Below are 26436 nucleotides of genomic sequence, written 5' to 3' on the forward strand. Positions count from 1 at the left end.
ACTGGAGGTAATTTAGTGGACACCTGATACGTTACCAGCCGGAATAAGGTTTTCTTCCACGAATGTGTTCTCTGGTGCTATACCGCCATCTGGTGGATTGCACAGCAATTACAAGAAAGACTAGTCATGATGAAAAGACCTTTATTGTACAGAAACATTAAGTATGAATACGTTTTTTCAAAGGAAGAGCAGATGAAGGTGGTGCACACCCTCAAAAAATGAAATAAAATAGGGGGAAATCAGAAATATACATGTATATAGAAATATACTGAATATATTCATCATCCCTCGCCACCAACATATCACAATGCCAGTCAACCTTCAGAAAGACTTGAGAAAATTGTGCAAAAGTAAAATGCAACACAGGAAATAAATTATTTTCTTTTACACAGATCCTTCTTACAAGTTCACATAATGCATTGACGTTTATACATGATGGCAGATGTTTTTCTCTCCATATTTCTATGAAAGACCTTTATTCTTTTTCCAATAGCGACAAATAAACAAATATAATGCACCAAAGAGATGAAATGAGAGAAAAATATCCCTAAAGAAATAAAACGTTCTTTGTTATGCCTCCTCTTTAGACTCGGAATAAGTTAGTGTTGCATAACAAAGACCCTCTTCCTCAGCGCCATACCATGTTGTACAAGAAATATGCATTTGTAAAATGCGATTAAGAGACACAATGCATTTGAGTGCATATGTTTTGTTCTACGTCAAGCCACACTTTAGGTTTTGTGACGCACTGTATGTGAAACGGCTCTACCGCAGAACTCCAAGAGAAGGCACCGACACTACCGCCTGCATTTCACTGTATACGCCTGTATTTTGCCGAGGACGAATCAGAGCTCGGGTAGCAATAGGAGAGTGAGATATCACAAACCCTCCAATGGGATTGGGCTACTGTACCGTGTGTAGTCAATCACTTAACTTGGACAAACCCATCGAACGGCTTTATCGCGCTGTGAAACGCGAAGGCCGTGAACGTTTTTCGGGTTTGTGATGCCCCTTTCTTCCCAACACTTCTAGCAGGCAGCTGCTTGTCCGTATTGGCCTCACTTCAGGATGCGTTTATTTCGGAGAACGTTTCTGTAGTGTGCAACACTGACACTAAAAGGTACGCAAAGGCATCTTCCCTTTCACAAGACCTGCGCCTGGCAGACATTTCTACATCGAAAAGATTGATTATTTCACAGATTGCTGACTGCAGATCAACTGATCAGGGGCACTGGCCACTTGTGAAAACTCAGCCAGGCCAGGCTAGCTCATACTAATCCCATGAATATAAAAAAAGGATTTGTTTCAGGAATGCAAAAAGGATAATCGCCTCACCAAAAAAAATATATATATTTTTTTTTTTCACAGGATGGCAATGAGTAGCGAGTAGGCGTATGACAAGGGATACTCACAAACCGCAGATAGACTGGGGGAAATACCCGCACTTCTCTCCAATAACAGTATTATTTAATTATAGATCCTAATAATAAATGACCGGGACTGCTCCATGCATCTAAAATGTCTCAGCACTATTTTGTTCACTGCCAACAGCAGCACCAACTTGCAGTCACAGCATAGCAACCGAACCTTACTTTAGAAAACTGCTTGTAAGGACGTACATAGAGCGAGTGACAGAAGGATTTAAATTGCAAACCAAGGACCTGTTTTACTAAGACAAAGATCACATTTTACAATAAGGCATGAACTAATGTAGTTGTTTACTAACGACTACTCAGAAGTTAATCTGTACAGCTCTGTTAATGTATTTGTACATCATGAATTCATGTTAACAACTACATTAGTTATTGCCAATTCATATTGGAATTAAAAATTCAGTTAATGTATTTGTTAATGGTTAACTAATTAGAAGTGAATCCTATGGTTTGATAATGTATATATATGAATGTATGTTAGTTGTTAACAAATGCATTAACTAATGAAAAGTTAATTTCATGTTTAATTAATGTATTTGTCCATCATTAATTCATGTTAACAACTACATTAGTTAATGCCAATTCATGAATATTTTAGCACACGCAAAACTAATAATACAACCAATGATTGGTGCAAAACAAATACCTTGACCAATCATTGGTTGTGTTACTTTGGTTTGGTTACATTGGTTTTGCCTGGGCTAAACGTCTTAGTAAATCAGGCCCCAAATATATGGCGGCAAATACCATTTTGGGCTTTACAAATGCTCCAATTTGAACCTGTTTGTTGATTGCTTCCAATCATCCATTTTACATGTTTCCTGTGAGACATAAAATGGCTGAAACTATGATGCTTTTGGAGTGGTTAAAATCCCAGAGATTAATTAATTTATCAATCGTATTGGTTGTCAAGGAGTGAAAAGTGGGGACATTTGTATTTATATTAAAAATAGTTTTGCCTCTAATAAACTATATTTAGGACCTCCTTCAAACAAAAATAATAAATTACTTAAATAAATGACAATACGAACAGAGATGAACAACCTGTGTAAGCGGGGTCAACCGCCTCTTCCTCCCATGTGACCCCGGACAGTATCAATGGACTAAATCACTTAAAGGCAACCAATAAAACCTTCTGCTTGGAACAAAGCAAACAAAAAAAATAAAAATAAAAATAAAAAATAAACTAATAACAAGAGGCCAGAGAGCCTGGACCAATGAAGAAGAGGAAAACACTTAAGACTGTTCCTATGCTCTAAGCAAAGGGAGCCTACATTTTAACACTGGACTTTAAGACCCAAACTGAGTAGAGTCAGTAGGATTCTGGGGGATTTGGTGAGGCAGTTCTGGAAGCTTCTGTTATGTGGGCTGGCATTTTTAAGGCATCAAATCCAATGTCTACATGCCGGAGCACACATAACTTCCCATTAGAAAAAAACGCTCCATTAGCTATATTTTGGCAACTTCATCATCAACTCGATCAACTTTTGTAATACAGCTTCAATGCGGGAATAACTAGTTTTCAAATGAGGTCCAATATCAGACGAGGTGCACCCTCAGTAACCAGTCATTCAGTCATTTAGGCATCCCACCAAGACCAGTGGAGTTCGGTTGAAAACATCTCTGGGGCATCAGGGACTTTTTGAGAGGGTTAGGTGTGTGTGTGTGTGTGTGTGTGCTGTGGGGGGGAGAGAGGGGCTTGAAGGCATCTGTCCATGAAAAACCCTGATCTAATGGTTGGAATCATGGCCAGCATGATCAAGAGCCACAACCAGCTAAACCAATACACTGTCAGCCAAGTAGCAATACACTGGAAAACGGGCCTAACACAGGATTAGAGCATTCAAATGGCTTTTTCCACACACAATAATAAACCATAGCCTCCATTTTCTTTAGCTTATTAAAGCAACACGGCAACAGAATTTCTCATCCAGTCGTTATTGTCCCTCTGAGCGACAGATGCTACACTTTGCGTCTTCACTTTTGAGTGTTATCACGTATTCAGTTGGATAGATTTTAACGTTTTTACAGGTTTTCGTAACTACAGCAATCACCGGCCTTTGATTCTCACTGCTGGAGACCATTCCTTTCTGAGACATGAAACCTCTCCGCAGGACAGCACAGCCCATAGCGCATATTCCTTTCAGAAATCCTTTTAAAGTCTGACTGGATACGTGCCACTTTCCAAACCTTTCAAAACTTCAGTTGTAAAATGAGCTGCTTGAACCCATTCCACTCTCAAAGGTTAAAAGGTGTTGGGTACCGGTCCAATCTCCTTCAAACTTCAATAAACATCATTTAAAATCACTGAGCTTCTAAAAATCTATCTATGGTACAATTTCTGTCATTGTTTATCAAGAGACTACAATGATTTGATTTTGTTGCAAACAAAGATACCAAATAAAACCGACTTAAAACATACTGGGCCGGTTTCACGGACACGGGTTAAGCTTCGTCCTAGACTGAATGGAGTTTTGTATGGAGACTGAATTTAGTCTAGGACTAGGTTTAGTCTCTGTCTGTGAATCTGGCCCATTATCGCGACCTGAAATTGTGTCATGGAGGAAGCCACAGTGGTCATTCTGTATTTTTGTCTTTGGTAAATAGAAAGGCAGCTCCAATTGCTCACATCTACTTCTGTACTGTGGTATGGTGGGGAATGACAATGATGTCTACAGAACTCTCACAAGCAGACACACGCACCCACACACACACACCTATCTGACTGGACTGGTGCACTATGGTTAAGATTTGCATCCATTATGCTTCATGCTAGATTAGTTGCAGCGCATGTCATTATTTCTCGGTTACTCCAAATAGATGTTGACTTGAATCTTTTTTTTTCTGTGAAAACCGTCATCCCAATTCATATCTATGCTCCAAAAATTTTTTAAATCAAGAAAAAGTTTAGAATTGCAGGAAAAACTAAAAGACAATTAAATCTCGCGACCGTATCAGGCAGCGTGATAACCGATAACAGGCAGTTTATACTTCTGAACGACTACTGCGTTGCAAACTCGTGCAGTTCCTCACTAATACGGCCCCGTACATCACGGTCCAACACACAGCATTATGGGTAAAAACATTTCAGCTCATCTCCACACCATAAATTAAATCTTATGCAACGTCACGGCCGTTACCATGGAAACACGCACAGTAAAGGGTCGGTCACAAGTAGGTGGTCTTTCCCCCGATTCAGAAACAAATGACAATTTTTCACCCGTGCCACCTGAACACAGATCTCTGAACAAGAATAAAGTGTGGGCGAAAGGGGGGGGGGGGGGGGGGGGTATTTAGTGTCTTTGAAGAACTCAGTGTTCGGTACCAGCTGAGTGGGTGGGGGAACTCCCTGGTGGGTGTTTTTGGTCCTCCTATGCCACAGGTGGCGCCACCACTATGAAGGCGTGTGTGTTTGGTCATAGTCCAGGATGAGATGTTTGATGTGCGACAGCTTCTGATGCAGATACTCGCAGCGCCTCTTCTCTTCCCGGTAACCAGGAAACTTCTGCAGAGGTCAGAGGGGAGAGGGTCAGACACGCACTGCCTCCCTGACCCCTAAGACTGGCGTTGTGTTTGAATCCGCATGCCGGCGTACTAGTCGTACTAAATTTCAGGCTGACTTTCATTGAATGAGTATGAATGGTATGCTAAGAATGTGATTTTTGGATGCAGCCAATGTGTCTGTCAGTTCTGGGTTCAAAAAAGGACTATTTATTTATGTCAAAGCAGAAGCAAAAAAGAACCAAACCCTTTTTTGAAAATAGTTTGATTCGATGCAGCAAGCATTTAAAAGTAGGCCAGCAGGGCACTATATTATTATTTTTATTATTATTATTATTATTATTATTATTATTATTATTAACAATACTCATTGTTAGGTTTGTCAAGAAACAAAACTTGTTGATGACTAATGCCTTACCTTCATGTACTTTTTGTATTTCTCCAATATTTGGTCTTCCATAACCTGCAAAAATACAACAAATTAATTATTAGGAGTGTAATAAGGTCTTACACTTCTCTTCACAATTGACTTTCTTTGCACCTGTGACTATGTGAGTTTCGAGCACCCCGTTCTTCGTACAGCGCAGTAACATCCAAACCTTCAACCCTGCGGGGCTTGCGCGTACCTTGTGTTCCTTCGTTCCCGGGGAGAGGGTCTTTATCTTGGACCCCAGGCGGACGAACATCTGCGTGACACTGCCGATGCGGGCGTGCAGATCCCGGTACTCATCGTACTCCGCGCAGAAGTCCTCCTTGTACTTCTGCCTCTGCTCTGAGGCCAGTATGACCGTGTACTTCCTGTAATGCAGACAGTGAACTTCCTGTGAGTCATTCATTTCACGCGTTTAATTTGATATCACAGGCCCCGACGGATAATGGCCTATTTCTTGAGCGGTGAAATGTAAAACTATAAATGTAGCGGAACCTACGTAATTAAATATCGTATTTACTTATGCAATTAAACGAAGTATTTACTTAACAGTAATCACCCCCCTCATTGTCATACCAATGGCTTTGTTTTCATGCTTTCAAATGAGAAGTCAAAATAACTCAACAGTAACTGCATATTTTTCCTGCCTACAGGTGGCACTGTTGATTGGCTGAATAGAAGCCCATGGATTTTGTTTAATGCATTTTTCACAGAAGTAATGTTGTGACAGCTAGATGTGTTCTCAAGATGTCAAATCTGAGACATTAGATCATCTATTTTCCTTTTCTCCGCCTTTCTCAAAGCCATTCCACAAAGCGGTTGGCTTCTTTTGTGGAATGACACTCAATTTTCCAACGCTATTAAATACATTCGATACAAATCCAAATATAATTTTGGGGTCGGTTCCATTTCATAAAATAGAGGGGCAAAAGTGATTGAGCCACAATATATGAAAAACAGTGTAAAAGAACAGAGCTGGTGCTTAAAGACCAAGTGCAGTGGTGCAAGAGAAACCAAAGGAACATATTTGGTTGGACAAACACCAAGTATTTATGAACTAAGACTTGCAAAAGCCTGGTGTATGATTTGTACAGTACATGCAATACTTTCCCTGGGGTCTGTTTTCAAAACCTGCATTCTTCAAGTTAACTGAATTTATCTTGCGGTCTAAGTGGACAAACTGCTCATTTTAACTGATAATTGTACAGTAAACTACTGATTGTTGTTTTACGTACCGAAACATTTCAAAATGACCTCTTTCGTTTAATATTACACTCTTTAATTCTGTAATGTGAGGGTTCATGAAGCTGCTCGTGATGCATTTTTTGGGGTTGGTAGAATGAAAGGAGGCAGCCGCGCGTCGCTCCGTAACCCGCACGTCTATATTTAAACTACCGAAGGAATCCTCTAGTGCCCTCCCCTTGCCCTGGAGGATTGTGGGTAAGCTGGGGAAAAGTGCATAATCTCTAAGTACTCACAGTAAATAATCAGGCAGCTCCGCAGGAGAGGGTGGAGAAACAGGTGTGTTTGCATCCCCCTGCACTGAAGACAGAAGCACACACACACATGCGGTTAGGCCCTCGCAAACACACGCACGCACGCACGCACGCACGCACGCACGCACGCACGCACGCACGCACGCACGCACACACACACGCACACACACACCACGATAAGATGCAGGTACATAGGCTATCTTCATAGCCAGCTGGGCTGTTGTTTTCCCCTGCTAGGCTGTTGCCGGGGAAAACAACAGTCTTGTGAGGACATTCCCTGCTAAGAGGACCGAACACCCCACTCTAATGTTACCAGGTCAATAACAAAACGAAAGCAGGTGGGAGCTTTCGCGGAGACGTGTGAAAGACACCCAGACCACACCCCTTAAACCTGGCACATTATTCAATTTCAAAACTATCATCTGAATCCAGGTGGAACATCACATTGAGACCAGCTTGTAATGAAAGAAGATGATTGCGACTGAGAAAGAGTAAAAGAAGTAATTGTGAGCCTTACGGCACTGCCTAGACTTAAGCACCTATAATTGGCCATTGTTTTTAACAGTGGCATTTGGAAAGCACAAGTCACGGTGTGTTCCCGGGGGGGGGGATAGATGCAGGCAAAATTGCCTCCCTCAATAATCAGCTTATTCCGTAGGGAGGCTTTCAAAAGAATTTCCAAACACAATATGCCCCCCAACTCAATGTCCAACTCACTCCCCCTTTTGGCTGTATTAACCTTGAATAGCATGCCTCAAGAGGCCAGGGAACTAACCCAAGCTGCAATTTTATTGTGCATGTGTTTGTGTGCGTTTGTGTGTGAGTGTGAGCGAGTGTATGAGCGAGTGTGTGAGCGAGTGTGTGAGCGAGTGTGTGAGCGAGTGTGTGAGCGAGTGTGTGAGCGAGTGTGTGAGCGAGTGTGTGAGCGAGGAAGCAAGCATATGTATAAAGGAAAGGCAGATAGCTCCATCTCACCATGGTGTTTTTCCAGGTCAGGTTTGAGGTCTGGGCTGGTCTCCAGCCACTCGCTTCTCCCACTGCCTTTTAAACGCTCCCTCTCCTTCTCTCTCTCCCTCTCCTTCTCCTTCTCTCTTTCCTTCTCCTTCTCCTTCTCCCTCTCCCTCTCCCTCTCCCTCTCCTTCTCTCTCTCCCTCTCCTTCTCCTTCTCCCTCTCTCTCTCCTTCTCCTTCTCTCTCTCCTTCTCCCTCTCTCTCTCCTTCTCCTTCTCTCTCTCCTTCTCCCGCTCTCTCTCTCTTTCCCTCTCCTTCTCCTTCTCTTTGTGCTTCTTGGACTTCTTCTTCTTGTGCGGGTCGTTGGCGAGGAGCTGGTCAGCGCAGACAGAGGGGTCGGCCTGGGGAGGCTTGGGGCTGGGAGGTGCGGGTTTGTGGAAGGAGTCGCTCAGGTTGTGCTGCGTGGGGAATCCATTCCGGCTCTCTGAGGCGTGGTCGCCTATCCTCGGAGTCTCTGCTTTGGGGTGCAGCGCGCTTGGGCCTCGTGCCCCGCCGGGGACGGGCAGCCCGTTGGAGAGTGGAGGAGGGAGAGGGGCGGGCTCCGAAACTCTCGGCCTCTTCTGAGGATGAGCGTCCGGTGGTCCGGAAGGTAGCGGCCGTTTCTGAATGAGGGGAGAGGAGAGGGATAGCAAAACAGGAGAAGGGGACCAAAGAGGAGGAAAGAAAGAACAGGGGCACAGAGATGGATATGCAGAAAAGGAGAAAGGAGACAGGGGTAAGGGGGGGAAAAGTAAAAAACAGAAGAGAGGAGATGAAAGGAAGGAGAGGAGGACAGGAGAGGAAAAAGAAGAGAGGAGAGATTTGAGCTTGACATTTGTACACTCACAGTTAATACAGCAGTCTCACTGGCCCTGAAACAGACTGCAGCAGCTCACACACCAATAAAAAACAGATGCCATCAGGGGCAAGAATAAGGCCTCCGAGTTAGTTCTTTCCCCCTCATTCAAACTGACACTGCAGATTTACGTTTTCCAGCGGCCAATACCAGCACACAAAAGCCTCCGTTCCCCAAGTTCCCCCCGTTGGAAATCCACCGCGTACATGCACATTGACCTTTGACTTCCACTGTAAATCCCTCAAAGTCTTTCCTGGATTTTGCGTCACTGAGCTTTCCTGAAATAATAAACGGGGCCAGAGAAAAGCAGCAGGAGGTTTCAGGCGAGGAGCTCACCACCGCGAGATTCTTGCCGGGGCTGAGGTGCAACGCAGAATCCTCCGGGGTTTTCTGGAATGAAGGGTTCGGCTGGAAGCTCTTCGATTGGCTGCTGCTGGACTGCAGTGTCTTCCTGGTTTGGGGAGAGGAGGAGAAAAAAAGAAAAGAAAATCAGCATGCCATTCCAGAGGTGGCTGCCAGTTCTTTCAAAAGCCCTGAAATAAGTAGCAATGGCATCCCAGAATGAAAACTGAAAGTAAGCTTCACAGCACAGAACTTTCCGGAAGGCCTAATGGCGGTGGGGAAACATTAAGACAAAAAGCGGATAAAGTTTCACATTTTGTAACTTTTTAAACGTCAGGCTCAAAGTCTATACAGTATGCCGACAGAGCTCTAAACAGATGGTCATCAATCATTTGTGAAAACCAGCTGGGCTTTCTGGAATCTTGAAAAAGGACCAAGAAATACACACGTGCACGCGCGCGCATACGCACACACACACACACATATAAACACACATAAACACACACACACACACACACACACACACACACACACACACTACAGGCAGGTCTATACAGGCAGTAACAGTAGTTGTATCTACAGCCCTATGCTTCCCAGAGCCAGATAAGATCTGTGAGGGAGGGGATCTGGTGTATGACTGAGGATGCAGAACACAATGGGTCTGCACTACAGCAATCAGCTTCCTTCAGCTGCACCCTCATACACATACTCACGTACTTACAGACACACGCATACGCATACGCACACACACACACACATACACTTACATATCCATACACACACACACTTACATATCCATACACACACACACGCATACGCACACACACACACTTACATATCCATACACACACACACGCATACGCACACACACACACTTACATATCCATACACACACACACGCATACGCACACACACACACTTACATATCCATACACACACACACACGCATACGCACACACACACACACACACACACACACACTTACATATCCATACGCACACACCCACACACACACACACACATACACTTACATATCCATACACACACACACGCATACGCACACACACACACTTACATATCCATACACACACACACACGCATAGGCACACACACACACACACACACACTTACATATCCATACGCACACACACGCATACGCACACACACACACTTACATATCCATACGCACACACACACACACACACACTTACATATCCATACGCACACACCCACACACACACACACACACATATACTTACATATCCATACACATACACACACACACACACACACACATATACACATACTTACATATCCACACACACACACACACAAGCACACATACATATCCATACACACACACACACACCCACATACACTTACATATCCATACACACACACACACACACACACACACACATACAAGCACACATATATGCACACGGACATACGCACGCACGTACGCACTCACACGCACACACACACACGCCGCCCGGCTATCTCTCCCAGACCCACGTCACTGTCGAGTCCCGGGTTGTGCCCAGGATTCCTGAGACCCACTTACAGAGTGAACACACTTCCTGTGACTCACCCTTCTTAAAATGCAGACAGACATACGCTCTGATATGGAAATGAAGTCATTTTCAACAATCCACTAAATTACCTTCACTACATTATCGTCTTGGACGGAAGTCAATATCAATTAATCAATCAAACCTCGGCTGCTAATCCAAGAGCCGACAATGGAGAGTTGAGATGAAAAGAACTGCCAGAGCTCAAGATGCTAGACTTGAAGCGCTGCCCAAAAAAAAAGCTCACGATAAAAGCAACGGATGAAAAACAGAAATGGCTGTTTTAGAAAAAAAGTACTTTAAAAAAAGGTCACTTCCCGAGGGCAGACTGTTCCGCAGACGTGTTCACTGAGCCCTGACGTAATTGGACACTTACAAACGCATGAGACGGCCATTGCGTCACGGGCAGTGTCCTCCGCCCCGCATCACACAGCGTGACAGAGAACACACGCACGCAGGCCGCCACAGAGGCAGTTTAACAGACCCTTTTCACCTCATACCGTTAAACTCCCGTCTGACGAAAAGATACATTTATATCAACTGCAGGTCCCTGTATTACAGTCTTGTTAATGGCTCAGCCTGACTGCTATGAGATGAGCTAATTTCGTTAGCATATCTGTTCATTACATCTCACGACACACCGATTCTGTTAGCATATCTGTTCATTACATCTCACGACATGCTAATTTCATTGCTGTATCTGTTCATTACAACTCACAACATGCTAATTTTGTTAGCATGCCTGTTCATTACATCATACGAAATAATTACGCTTATTAGGGAAGCTGCCTGAGCCTTATGGTCCCACTGTAGGAGGAGGCTGCAGTCTATTAGGTATGAAAAGTTAATTGGTGAAAGAACCAAGTGGACCACTGGACTACCAGTCAACACCGATCAACACCGTTGATAACAGGCACAGTTTGTTTGTTTCTAACATGTAAACTGATTAATCCGACAGCACACAGTGTGTGTAGCTCAAGGAGCAGCACTTGCTGTTCAAATATCAAAGGTGCTCAGTCTATAGCAGTGTTTCCCAACTCCAGTCCTCGGGACCCACATGCCAGAAGGTTTTTGTTGTAACCAGTAACTCACACACCTGATTTAATTATTGAACCAATCAAACCACAAAAATGCCCTTGATTAGTTAAATCAGGTGTGTGAGCTACTGGTTACAACAAAAACCTTCTGGCAAGTGGGTCCCGAGGACTGGAGTTGGGAAACACTGCTAGACAGGAAACACTGGTCTATAGGTTAGATGGATGTGGTCCAAGTTTCCTTTGATATTTGTTACCACCAGGGCCAAATCTGTAATAAAATACTTTTCTATGCTTTACTGAGCTTTTCTGGTGTATTGGAACCAATGAACTACTCTCAGAAAGTGCCAACCCTGTCTTCTGGTCCTCTTGGTTGGCCCAATCGCACCAGGAAAGACCAACTGAGCACAGAAAAGTATTTGAATCGAAAACGATTACATATTTGACCCAGGTCTAGATATCACACACATGTAAACGTGACTGGTAAAAGCTTATACATTTAGACGGGATGTTCCAAGCGACAGGGAAACACATGATGTTGATGAGGATGGCAGTGCTGGTAGTGGTGATGATGGAAGATGGACGCCCACCTGGCCAGCAGTCTGTGCAGAAGCTGCCTTTCCTCCTCCTGGTACCCTGGCCAGTCCTTCTGAACGTGTGTGTAGAGCTCGTCTTTCAGCGTGAAGCTCTGGTCTTTGGGGTTCAGTTTCGCCACCTGGAATTAAAATGGCAGAAGGAAATTTTGGAGAAATTGTCAATAGTCTGCAGTCAGTTTTAAAGGCTAGTTACTAGACTATTTCTAGTAATTATTGACTCTCTCTTTCTGACACACACATGCAGATGCCCGCACACACACATGCAAACACACGCAGGCACACACAAACACGCACACACACACAAACGCACACTCAAACACAAACTTCAGCCAACAGACAGAGCCAGTAGTTTATAAGTTCAGCAGCTGAATTGCTCTTCCCTTCAGAAAGAGAATCTAACAGCTCATAAATCCATCACTAAGTATCACAGTTCTGCTCTGAAGCCTGCCTCTGAATGTATTCGGCACATAAACTCCCTGCCTTTGATTATTAAAATACCACTGTGATGGCTCTTAATTCTTCTGATGAATAATTCATACACTCCCACCTGCATTATATCAGGATAATTAGTGACACTGTTAAATGATTCAGTTTTTGAAGATTTCTTAAAAAAAAAAAAACAGACATGAACACACATACATGCACACACACGTGCACACACATGCACGCACACGCGTGCACACACACACACACACGTACACACGTACACACACACGCGTGCACACACACGCGTGCACACACACTCGTGCACACACACTCGTGCACACACACTCGTGCACACACACGCACACGTACACACACGCATTTCTTCTTTCTCTCTCTCTCTCTCTCTCTCAACATCTTCATTACAGCATCACCACACCTTTATGAACCGTCGGACTGGTCTTTCATGAGAGTTATTAAAATTCCAAGTGTCTCCATTTAGCCCTTTTAGAGAACGCATCTCTGTTCAAACATCTCTGGGGCCCGGCCTCCTTAACTGCAGAAATAAAGAGCGTCTCTGCTCCAGTTCCGCTCTCCTCAATCCCACAATGCCTAGCCCCTCTCCCGGCAGGAGGCAGGCCATCAATCAACACACCACGAACGCACACAGACACTCCACCCCTCATCCATCAGAACAAATAAAATAATCATATTCTCCTCCTCAGCTCTGCCCTAATTACAGCCCCTCCCCCACCCCCTAATCGCTGCTGAAGGACACTTTGCACGTATACGGAGGGAAATACACCTCCCTTCACACATCAAAGTGCTCTGCTTCATCCGCACCACTAAGGGACAGGGTGTTTATGGGAGACATGCATGCAGGCAAAGGCATAATACAACAGATAAACACACAAACAAGTATGCACAAACATGCACGCACACACATACACAAACGCACAGAGTCACACACTACACACACACACATCCATCCATCCACCCACTTGACACTCCATAGAGCAGTGCTACTCAACTCCACGTCCTGCGGGTCGCAGTGTCAGCAGGCGTTCGCTTCAACCGTGCGCTGCACCACCTGATTTCACTAATTAGCTTATTATCTGAAGCAAGCAGGTAAAATAATTAGTGAAGTCAGGTGGTGTAGCGCACGGTCGGGGCGAATACCTGCAGACACTGCGGCCCGCAGGACGAGGAGATGAGTAGCGCTGCCATAGAGGCTCTCTTCACAGACAGATAACCCCAGATCAGCGGTTCAGTTATACAGTCCCCTGTGCCTGTGCCTCACCTCCTCCAGCACTGATCCCAGGTCAGCCTTGTCTCTGAGACTGGCCCTCTCTCGGTCCAGCCACAGCAGCAGCTCTGGCTTTCTGTAGGCCTTCAGGGCCAGCAGGTGGAGGAGACGGTCCCTCAGGGACCTCTGGGCCACCGTACTCGGAGCCCCGCCCCTGCGGTTGCTAGGGGAGTGCCTGTGGAGGCCGTCCGTCGTCGGGGGCGGAGCCTGCTTCTTAGGAACCTTCACAAATTTACCTGTAAGCAGAAGGGATCAACTCTTTACCTTCACCGCCGGATTATAAAAGCAACTAAATCTGCCATGTCATTCGTGAGCCATTTTGTTTTTGATATACAGTGTATCCTGAGGCAGTCTCTATTCGTAGCTTATAAATGACTTATAGGAGTTCATCAATCATTTACGCTACGCAGAATGAGTTGGCTAGATTTGCAAGAGCTGCGTAATGTCTGCTTTAGGCCAGACATTGCAATAAACATCAATGTTTTAAATAATTTATTAATCAATGTTTAATTAATGGTAATGGTTTTGTAGGTTGACAAGGGAAAAGTGCGCCAGGCCTGCAAACGGGTGAACCACCTCCCTCCGCTTCCAAACACGGGGTCCTTAAACAGGTCTCACAGGTTCTCCACCTGCACTGACCCATTTTGAGAAGGGTACATACCCAGAAAGGTCTGGGATACAATACAAAACACAATGTGACGTTGGGGCAAAAAAAGTGCCAAGGGAACTGGTTTAACCTCATCTCCCCAATTGGCTCCTTAACAAGAGAAACAAACTAACACAATTTTGAGACCTGTTACTGGGTGATTGTAACAACGTCATGGTTTTGGATGCAAATACTTTTCTGTGCTGGATTGATCTGGCCTGCCGCAGTCGAGCCAAACAAGAGCACCAGACAGCAGGGGAATGAAATAATAGAGTATTTCATAGGTTCCAATACACTAGACAAGCTCAGTAAGTGCTTGCAAATCCAAAAGAAATACTTATTTGACCCAGGTCTGGGTTGAAAGCAGGTCTATTGTGACTTTCACCACAAAAACAGTTGACAAAAAACAAACAAACGGATGATTTATTTATGTCTGGGTGCGACAGATGCTGCCGTCAGAACCTGCTGGAAAGGAAAGCCCCCCCGAAGACGCTGACGTGAGCTTCAGCCCCGGACATCAAACAGAACTGAGCCCGGCTTTCTGGAATTTTCTGAACAACGTTCAAAAGAAAGCGCCGAGCTGGCTCGAGCAGCAGACGGCTGAAAGAGAGAAATCTGCTGACGGGATGAAGCGGAGAGTCTGCAGTACGCTCTACAATCCAGTCAGCTCCGCGGAGACCAAAGAGCGAGTCCATCACCTACGTGACACACCTTCATCAGTAGGCCTCGTTCCGTATCATTCAGCCGCTTAAACGCCAGTTCGTCTTCGCTGTGACCGACATGCGATGGATTTAGTTTATACTCGGGAGTGCATTTACGCTTTTTGCTAAGGAAGATGACCACTGTGTACGTTGGGAGACTTCAGCCGTTTCAGCTGAGCGACACTCTATAGTCGCTGGACTATAAACTGGCCTTAACAGTCCCATGTACATCATGTTCAACTTTTGAAGAGACCCAGGTTATGTCGTGTCCCGCCTGGGACTCAAACCCATGACCTTACAATCCCAGCCCTTTAACCGTCACCCCACTGCTGCTGAAAGGTACGTTTGGATTCTACCCCCACATATGCTTTCAGGACAAGAAACCCATATCCCATCCATGACGGGGCGAATCCGCGAGTGCACTGCACAGCCCCTGTAACGAAATAAAAAGTTCAAACAAAAGCATCTCCGTCGCGGCGCACTGGCCTGGGTTCAGCACTAAAACCAGGTCTGTTTTTGTTTTCAGGTTTTCTTTTATAGCAAGCGCAAGCCTGCATTAAATTACTGCTATGACATTTCGTCTAAATTCGCGGGCGAATGTTTACCCCCTGTAAAAATATAAGCCGGTATTTATAGACGCGTTGTGGACCGTCCTGCTATTACTGAGCCGCAAAAACACAGCCTGGCGCCTTGAGGGTTTTTGGCATTCGATGGGGCATCAAAAACCCCATGGCCCCAAATCCCGCGCTTATAAACATTACATTTACATCCAGGCTTTTAGCAGACGCTACAATCCACAGAGACTCACACACTGTAGGTTACAACTACTTCACACAAACGCTATTTATACAGAGGAATATTTACTGAAGCAATTTGGGTTAAGTGCGACTGTACAAGGGCAGTGCCCTGCCTGGAAACTGGACCTGCGTCCCAGCTAACACAAAACGTCCTCAGAAGGTTGTGACCATATTGCAGCAATGTTATAACACCGACTAAACATTCCTGCAATACTGTGAGGAGATTTTGTGTTAGCTGGGCTCGCACAAATGAAGCTAACCAGTGTAGCACGCTGCCAATCATTCTGGTGAATTCATGGTTGTTCCTCATTCTAAGAGGAGATGGGAGACATTGCCTGGCAGTGGGAAAGTTCCTGGTTCAGTCCCCAGCCCTGGGTGCCCCCAAGACACCTAACCCCCAATTGCTCCTGACAATTGCTCACTATTGCAGTATGTGAGTGTGTGTGTGTGTTTGTGTGAATGGGTGAATGAGAGGAATTAATTTTAAAGCGCTGTGTATAACAGTGCTATATAAATGCGGTCCATTTACCATTTACTATTTAGCCGGACAGGAAGTCTGGCAGGTGCTTTTATGACACTGCGTCATAGCGTTTCTCCGGCATGCCACAGCGAAGCAGGGGGAAGCCAGCCACACTGCTTATGCCAGACTCGGCCGGGGTCAGACCCGCAAACCGAATTCTAGAGGGTCGACCCTTGACCAAGGCATCGTCCTGACTCACCAGTCACAAGATTTACAGCCTATTTATTAACACGAGGAGACAACTGAATCTTCGCTCATGTGGTATCACTTGACCAAAAAGTTCTGCAAGAGTGACTGTTTGGGAGGGGCCCAGCGTAAAATGCACGATGTCTGAAGAACTAACCGAATCTGAAGATCAGGAATTAAAGTCCCAGGCAGAGCTGGCTCTCCCTGCATGATCCCCGTTGGAGCAGAATTCCTAACAGTCCACGAATGGAGCGGAGCTACTGGAAAACCCTGACTAACCAATCATAGTGCGGCTTTCAAACCATGCCGGGCCAAAGCTGTTCCGTAATTCAATTTAGTTAAAGGCATTAATGCCACAAAAACTTGTGCCGAGAAAACCAAAATAAGCAACAACAGGGCCTTGTGGGGCCTTAATGGAAGGACACATGGTTCAAAATGGAGGGTTGTCGGGAAAGAGCGAGCAGGTGAAATCGAGAAAGAGAGAGAGAGCGAGGGTGAAAGAGGGAGACGGTAAAAGAGAGAAAGAGGGTGAATGAGAAGGGGGGGGAGGAGACGTACTGGGATAGGTGGACCCCGGCTTGATCTCGATGGCAGTGCGGCTCCAGATGTCCTTCTCCACCTGGGACATGCGCTCGCGGGTCATCTGGTAGGAGTCATCGGTGGCGCACACGGTAATCTTGTCCTGGACGCTGCCCTGGCACTCCAGCTGCTCCCTGTTCTCCCTGCGCAGGAAACAGGAAGTCAAGACAGTCTCAGGGCCTCACTCCCACCGCAACCACTTTCCAACATCCCAACGGTTTTGACACACGGTGTATAGATTCAGTATTCATACCTCACTGAGCGTAGTTTAATTACCAGGGAGAACGAGGACAAACAGTTAACTGTGTCACCGAGCCATACACTGTGGCACCGGATGACAACGGGGAAAAGCGGCTGTTATCAGTGACAGCTACTCTTTCAGAAAATAATAACAGTCTTTTTAAACATTTATTTATTATTCCTTCCTTAAACAGCCAGTAGGTAGGTAACCCCGGGGCACTTCCTGAGCAATGATTAGTACTGTAATCCAAACTCAAGGTGCTGTCAAAGTACAGGATTATTATCTGCGAACGCAGAACCTGACGGACAGCATACCAGCAACGTCTCACTCGGCTCGCAAAAAACACTAACACAGAAAAACTTTTTTTTAAAATGGAGAGCAGGCTACTTCCAGCTTAAATGCAGCTTACACTAAACCTTATCCCCTCCCCCGCTCCCCCTCCCAACAAGTCGCACATACATGCCTTTAAACAGAGCCTCGCACTGTGCCCTTACACTCCCTCCTGTGTGAAAGGGCCCAGGACAGAAGGTGCATTGTGATGTCACTGGTCTCCCAGCCGACGGAGCGACAGATCTGCCCAGCTCTGACCCCCCTGACCTCACCTCGGTCACTGAGCAAGTGCACGGGGCTTGTGATGTCACTGCAGGTCAAAGGGCAGCGCAGTGACTCTTCCCTTACTGACCCGACCAGAGTGCCCCTCTCATACCTAGGCGACCCAGATAAAAAGCTTAAACTTCAGGCCGGAGCCAGACCCAGCACCATGGCAACACAAAAGTGGCTAGACAACAACAGTGGTGGAACTCAGCACTCTGAATCCCCGTGTGCGTGCGTCTGTGTGCGTCTGTGTGCGTCTGCATTTGTGTATGCACACGCACAAAGGCTCTGTTCACTCCAGGAAATAAGCATATGTACGATAACAAGACCTCTTCAGTAATCTGCACATGACAAGACACACGAAGGCACTTTCAATAGACCAAGAAGAGAGCGGAGACCGACACGAACCCAGCGAACTGCAACCGCACTTTATCTTGCAATAAACCCAGTTTATTACCCAGTTTAACCCTGCACATCACAAGTTAAGCCACACTCCACTATTGATATAGCCATGGATAGATATATAATATAATAACATATTAATTTCTAATAACAAAATGAATTTAAAAAAATGTAGAACCATCATTTATAACTTGACATTCCACTGGCAGCAAAACTGATGAACTGGCTGATTTCAGGACAGTTCAGGCCTCTTATCTTTGGACTCCATGTTCAATTCAGCAGACAGCAAAAACAGAAATCTGGCATGACTCAACACCGGAGTACTGCCAACATTCTCTCCCCATTAAAATATGACCAATGAACGTCAGCTACACCAGGTTAAATACACTGGTCATATATGCACATTACAGCTGGGACATAGAGGGTGACCCACTCATATAAAATCACAGTTCCTGCAATGCAAAGTAGCCACTGCCTGACAGTAACGAGGCAGAATTTAAGAACGCGTGTCCCCTCCAAGTCTTCATCCCTCTCCCTCTCCCTCTCGTCAGCAAATAAACAGCCTCTCGGAGCGCAGTCCTGATTGGCCCCTGCGTGGAAACAGGAAGTCCCCCCCCCCCGCCCCCGGCGCTCACTGACACAATGGAGGCGCCTCACTCTCACCCCTCGGCTGCTGGGCGACCCCGTGACCTCTGAGCCTCACGGCCACGTCACGGGCCCTCTCGCCACCTCCCCGACAACCAGCGCCGGCCGGGAGGGAGGGAGGGAGAGGGAGAGAGAGAGAGGGAGAGAGGGAGAGAGGGGGAGAGGGGGAGAGGGGGAGAGGGGGAGAGGGGGAGAGAGAGGGAGAGGAGGGAGAGAGAGGGAGAGAGGGAGAGAGGGAGAGAGGGAGGGAGGGAGGGAGGGAGTGAGGGAGTGAGGGAGAGACAGAGAGAGAGGGAGAGAGGGAGAGAGAGGGAGAGAGAGAGGGAGAGAGAGGGAGAGAGAGGGAGAGAGAGGGAGAGAGAGGGAGAGGGGGAGAGAGGGAGGGAGGGAGGGAGAGAGGGAGTGAGGGAGAGACAGAGAGAGAGGGAGAGAGAGGGAGAGAGAGAGAGAGGGAGAGGGGAGAGAGGGAGAGAGGGAGTGAGGGAGAGACAGAGAGAGGGAGAGAGGGAGAGAGGGAGAGAGGGAGAGGAGAGAGAGGGAGGAGAGAGAGAGGGAGAGAGACAGAGAGAGTCAGAGAGAGACAGAGAGAGACACAAGGAGAGCGAGAGAATGAGATCAACAGTGAGAGAAAGAGTGTGTGAGAGACAGCGTGAGACAGAGCGAGAGAGAGACAAAGAGAATGAGAGACAAGAGCAAAAGCAAGAGAATGAGATCAACAGTGAGAGAGAGAGAGAGAGAGAGAGAGAGCAAGCGACAGAGAATGAGTGACACAGAAATACAGAGAGACAGACAGAAGTAAACAGCAGAAACACACTTACCCGGACACATACTGGTGGATGCAGTCGAAGCTGGCCTGCGGCTTGTCTTTGCTGTCGCTGGACAGGTAGAAGGAGAAGACGCGCAGGGCCCCGTGGGGGTCGGCAGAGGGGGCCGGGATCTTGATATACTGTGGGAACAAAAGAGCACACACTGAGCACGTGCGGGAAAGGTCACACAAGTAAGACGCTCTATCAGATTACATTCAAATCCATCAAACCCCATCTAAATACACAGAGCTTTCTTCCGCCACAGCGCTTACTGGGTTAAAGTTTATCACCTGGAACGGGGACAATACATGTGACTAACCGCATCTGCTTGCAATTACATTAACTCACACGTTTTGTTCATTCTTTTTTTTTTTTTTACAGTGCCACATAAACCCCCCCCCCCCCCCAGCTTGCCGAGTGCCCCCCTCCCTGAATGACGTGTCCAAGCAGACACAGCGTGCTCATTAACCGTCTTTTCAGTGGTGTTACTGGCTGTTCCCAAAACGCACTTCAGCTATGGACGCCATGTGCTTCGTGAGTCTGTGCCAGAACACTGTGCACCTTACACACCAAACACGTACGCACGCACGCGCACACACACACACACACACACACACACACACACACAGGAACACACAGGCACAGAACTAGCTGCTGTTATGGTCAGACCACACTGTTGCAGTCGGGGGACCTGCGATGACCTGTCCTTTCACACAGCTGGGCTTCTTTTGTTAGGTCCGCACGGCTGAGACGGCTTGGACTGGGGTTAAAAGCAGCTTGTGTGAGTGTGTGTGCGTCTCCACCTCTCACAGAATCGGGGGCGTGTCCTGCCCGCACTGATATTCAGCTGCAGGACCTTAAATAACCCTCTCTGGGACGTGGTGTGAGACCAGAGCACACGAGAACACTACAGTACACACGCGCACACAGACGCAATAAGTATAATGAGACACACGCAGAACACACACACACACACCCAACTGAGTGTAAACGCTTGAATTCACACACAATCCCCTTCTCTTTACAGCTGAGGAAAGAGACTGAAGAATGACCAACATGAAGAACAGAGAGTGTGAGAGACAGAGGGGGGGGAGAAAGCAGGAGAGACCTGGGGGGGGGGGAAGAGATAGAGAGCGAGGGAGACGGGCAGATGGACAGGGGAGGAGAGCAGAGACAGCCTCAGACAGAGGAGCGATAGCCAGCCTGGTTGGGAGATCGAGGCCACTCCACGTCCAGGGGAAACAGGTAGTCAGAATCACCATGGCAACAGCCGAGTCAGGGGTAAACAAAGAGCACAGTGCAAACAGACTCTTTATTGGCTCTGCCTTTGACAGGAGTCCCCAAAAACAAGAACCTCTGAAGATTCCCTGCTAAGCAAAGAGCAGAGGCCCAATCGCCCCAGACAAACACAGACTGAATTCAACTGTCCCGTACTCAGACCCACAGATACAAAAACGAGGCAAAAAAAGGGAAATAAAGACCTCCGAGTATTGGCAAAGCTGGAACAACATAAATATCTGTTCAGATATGTAGTAAAAAGAATAAAAGACAGAAAAAAAAACATCCCTGTACGCACCGGCAACACAACTTTTCAACGAAAACTGCTTGGTAAGTGTGGGTGTAAACCGTCAAAACTTTCCGAGAAGGTGAGAAGGCACCTGTTTGCGCTCAAAGCCGTGTGGGAGAGGAGCCTCGGGGTGCTCCCACACCAGGCCGAGGCGCGCGTTTGTAACATGGCCCATGTTACGCTTTTCAGTAAGCTGCCAGAAACCCATACAAACGAGAGCCCAGCTTCGTTGACGAAGAAGAAACCAGCACAGAACCGGTCTTAACCAGAACCCTCCTGGAGGGACGTGTTCCACACAAACGGTTGAGCCAGGTTGGTTGCTCAATACCATCTAGAACTTAGAGCAGTGGTCCTCATTCCCAGTCATGGTTTTTGTTTTTGCCTTAAAATCAGCAAACAATTTACGCCCAAGAAACAAGGTAAGGTAAGGTGAGTTAACTGTATCAACTGTAATCAACTGCTTTAATTGATCGCTTAAGTGCTGAGTGACAATAAAAGCCAGCACACCCTGCAGCACTCCAGGACCAGGAGAGAGGACTAACTGACTGAGGTTCCTTGGCTTCTTCCATGTGGATGCCAAGTCACCTGTGAGTCGGTTCAAGAAAACCAACTTGCACACAGTTTGTGTTCTGGAGAAATGCCCATAATATTCAGTGCGGAGAATTAATTAATGTCCTCAATTGACGGAGCTGGGACAGAATTCAGCACAATTGTGGATATGCTGGATTCTGCTCCAGCTGATCTTGGGAGTCATTTGGGGTAATGGAGACTGGCCCTTAATGTGTTTCCCTGGTAACAGTGTTTGATTTACAGATGGACGGCCCACCACTTCCTGGATTTGATGTCTGTGCTCACTGAAGCCAGGCCTGAGGCGCAAGCATCCATCTACTACACAAGACTACAGACACGTTTAACATCCATCTACTATACGAGACTACGGACACGTTTTACATCCATCTACTATACGAGACTACGGACACGTTTTACATCCATCTACTATACGAGACTATGGACACGTTTTATATACATCAACGACACGTTTTCTATCCATCTACGACACGTTTTCTATCCATCTACGACATGTTTTCTATCCATCTACGACACATTTTACATACATCTACGACACGTTTTCTATCCATCTACGACACGTTTTCTATCCGTTTTATATACATCCATGACACGCGACTATGGACACGTTTTCTCCCCCAATTGCAGGTCAAGACACTGGCAGTTGCTTGCATCGCCACAGGTAGCTGGGTTTCGGGCGGTGTGCCTCGTCCAGGACCTCTGTTACTCACAGATTGTGGGCCGTGCCGTCCCTACCTGTTTATCTGGCACACACACTTAGCCAGAGTGACTCATAAGAAACCCATTATACACAGCAGGAAGGAAGGAGATATGTACACACACATGTAGGCTACATGGTATGTACATAAACCCTCACACACAGCCATGCACACAAGCTTTCTTCATTGAATCGAGGCATGTGTGTGCATACATGTGAAGTCTCTCTACTTATCTTAAACAAACCTTTGTCAGACCACACTTAGGAGTATTGTGTGCAGTTCCAGGAACCTTACTACAAGAAAGATATAGAGGCTCTGGAAAAGGTTCAAAGAAGGGCAACCAAATTGGTTCCTGGGATAAAATTTAGAAGCTACAAGGAAAGACTTCACATGCCTAATCTTTTAAAGCTTAGTGAACGGAGAGCAATTTGATTGTTAATTCCTTTTATGAAAGCCTCAAAGTGAACTACAAGAGATTCTTCAGGTTGAGTTAGAGGAACGAGGGGGCATAAGTGCAAATTAGCAAGGTAAATTCCGCACAGACATGAGGAAGCATTTTTTCCCCCACACAGAGTAGCCAGGTCATGCAGTGTTGGCAGAAACTCTGGGTTTTTTCAAGACCAGGCTTGATACAGTGCTAGATACTATCTAGTTCTCAGTAAAGCTAAGCAGTATATGTACACTTTAGTGGTAGGTAAATGGTGAGCATTGTTGGGCTAAATGGCCTGCTATGTTTTGCTTGTATTTGTATGTTTATGTGTTTTTTGTGTATGTATTGTGTGCGTGTGTGTCTCAAGAGTGTCTGGGGTCAAATAATTACTTGAAACAATTTAAGCCTTAAAGGCTTACTTACTGCAAAAACATACTGCCAATTACTAACAATTTTGTGTGCGAGAGAACATGTGAATGTGTGATTGTTTGTCATAAGCTCTCTGCTGCTTTGCAAACAGAGATATAGCCAAAGGGGGGAGGGGGGTTTCAGGTTTGAACATGTAGTGCCGGAGATACACGTAAAATATGTGGAAGAGTAAAAACCCCCCCACCCCACCCCGGATATTAATTCCTGGCTACTCCAGTGCATCTAAATGACAGTTAGTGTACAGAATATTTTAGCACACATTTACACTTCTTTATGTTTTCAACAGACCGGCTATAATGACAGTAAAAAGCCTATAAAGACAGGATGAGAGAAACATTCCTCATCAGGCCTCCAGTCACAGCACGTCAACAATTGCACAACTCAGTCGCAAGGACTTGAACAAACAGCCATAAAAGTCCGGGTTTTTTTTTTTTTTTCTTCCCCAAAAAGCCCTCGTAAATCCTGTTCACAGTTTACTGTGCTTCTAAAACACATTTCTGTCAGGGCACTAAAAATGAGAACAATCGTTTCAATTTCATTTTGAGCCTTTTGTTCCTTACCATTTAAAAGCTGCGCTTTCAGGAAGAGAAACTATTTACAGCCAGTTTATTTATTTTACTGCGGTCCGCCCAAAGAAGTGTTTACACGTGAGGCTCGCCATAGAATACATAAGCATTCGGTGCAACCTGTTTCTATGACCTTTGAGATGGAACCAGAGTTTACATGACTTGGCCAAAATGGAGTATAAACCAGAACAAAAATTTAAAACAACATCTCTGTGGAAGGCTGGCAGCCTGTGCCGGCCGTTGCCACGGTTGTGTGCCGGTAGAGAAAAAACGCAGGCTGGAACATAGGAGCTTTTGTTTCTCAGAACCCCCGTCACACCGAGAACAGGTGGCACGCACGTTCCACAGTCCGGTGCTCTGAGAAACGCCTTATCAGCACATCTACACCGCCGGGGTCATCCCCCGTGAAACCCCGCGGAAATCACAGGGCTTGAGGCTCAGCCAATCAGGTGAGAGAGTGAGCGATGACCTTACAGGCCACCGCTTGCACGTCCCGTACTCAAGCCAATCACACGAGAGAGAGCGATGACCTCGCAGAAACATCCGGGTTTCGCTCCCACGTCCCGTACTCAAGCCAATCACACGAGAGAGAGCGATGACCTCGCAGAAACCTCCGGGTTTCGCTCGCACGTACCCTACTCCAGCCAATCACACGAGAGAGAGCGATGACCTCGCAGGAAACCGTGTGGTTTGGTCGCATCTCCCCTACCCCAGCCAGCCAATGAGAGGAGAGAGCGATGACTGACGATGACCTCACGAGAAACCACTAGGTTTCACTACACCTGTCAATTGCGAGAGCGAGTGACGACCTCACAGGAAACCGCTGGGGGTTTTCACGTGCACGTCCCCAACCCCAGCCAATCACAGTAGAGACAGACACACCGAGCTCTAGAGCACTGCATTAGCAGTGGCCCCCCAACACGTACTGAACGATACCTATGCACACACTACCCCTTCCTCAGCAATGCTAACTGTAAGAGCGTGGCTCAGAGAAGAAGCTAGAGAGATTAGAGGAGTGGAAGGAAAAAAGGAGAGAAAAGGGAGAGACACAGACATATAGACAGGTGATACTGTTCTGTTCTTTCCCAGAGGACTACTGGAGGAGCAGCCAGCGGCAGACTGGGAGGGCTCTGCTCATACGGAGGTTCAGGGCCTCTGTGTCGCTGGGCGACTGGAGTCACGTTTCCCCCGGGCTAAACCCGCCATGTGACACAGCAAGCAGCTAAACTGCACCTGATTCACAGTGTGTCAACACCACTGCACTGCCCTTCACACTGAGCAGACTCAGTCATGGATATGACCAACATCACTGCCCTTTACACTGAGCCGAATCATTCATGGATATGACCAACATCACTGCCCTTTACACTGAGCTGAATCATTCATGGATATGACCAACGTCACTGCCCTTTACACTGAGCCGAATCATTCATGGATATGACCAACATCACTGCCCTTCACACTGAGCAGACTCAGTCATGGATATGACCAACATCACTGCCCTTTACACTGAGCCGAATCATTCATGGATATGACCAACATCACTGCCCTTTACACTGAGCTGAATCATTCATGGATATGACCAACGTCACTGCCCTTTAGACTGAGCCGAAACATTCATGGATATGACCAACATCACTGGCCTTTACACTGAGCCGAAACATTCATGGATATGACCAACACCACCATTTAAACCGCGCTCATGGATTTGACTCACCTGACTCATTCATGTATTTGAGGCCAACCAGTTGAAAAACTAATAATTATCATCAACCGAAGAGAGAGAACAGAAGAATGACCTTAGATTTAAAGAAAATGAGACGTAATTTCCGCATCACCGTTTGCAGTTAAAATGTTGCCAGCTCAGTTGAGATGTGGCATTCAGTCACGGCCCTCCTTCATTAACAAAAGCGGCCAGACTTTACAGGCCCGAACCCCCTCAGCATTTTAAATTCCCTTTAATCTGCGGCGGCAGCGCGCAGTGGGGCCAGTGCCTGGGCGTAGCGCTTTTGTAAAGACCTCTCAGAGGGCGGCAGCGGGGCCTTTGTTAGCGGCGCTTAAATG

General features: G+C 46.4%; 1 protein-coding gene across 2 annotated transcripts in view; it reads right to left on the bottom strand.

Moving 5' to 3' along the window:
• Positions 1–124: 124 nt before the first annotated feature.
• The window catches only part of LOC133111748 (RNA polymerase II elongation factor ELL2), a 42799-nt gene continuing 16487 nt past the window's right edge, over positions 125–26436 (bottom strand). Inside the window, exons 3-12 of one of the 2 annotated variants that reach the window (XM_061222317.1) lie at positions 20107–20234; positions 17386–17549; positions 13972–14213; positions 12243–12367; positions 9042–9156; positions 7836–8472; positions 6843–6906; positions 5561–5732; positions 5353–5397; positions 125–4938 (exon numbers count right to left, since the gene is read on the bottom strand). In XM_061222317.1, coding sequence (XP_061078301.1) covers positions 4828–4938; positions 5353–5397; positions 5561–5732; positions 6843–6906; positions 7836–8472; positions 9042–9156; positions 12243–12367; positions 13972–14213; positions 17386–17549; positions 20107–20234 — 1803 coding nt within the window. In that variant the 3' untranslated portion in view covers positions 125–4827. Of the gene's footprint in view, positions 4939–5352; positions 5398–5560; positions 5733–6842; positions 6907–7835; positions 8473–9041; positions 9157–12242; positions 12368–13971; positions 14214–17385; positions 17550–19306; positions 19424–20106; positions 20235–26436 lie in introns of those variants that run through there. The other variant, XM_061222318.1, reaches the window with a different exon arrangement.

This window comes from Conger conger, chromosome 15 (genome assembly GCF_963514075.1).
Source record: "Conger conger chromosome 15, fConCon1.1, whole genome shotgun sequence".
Classification (NCBI taxonomy): Eukaryota; Metazoa; Chordata; class Actinopteri; order Anguilliformes; family Congridae; genus Conger; species Conger conger.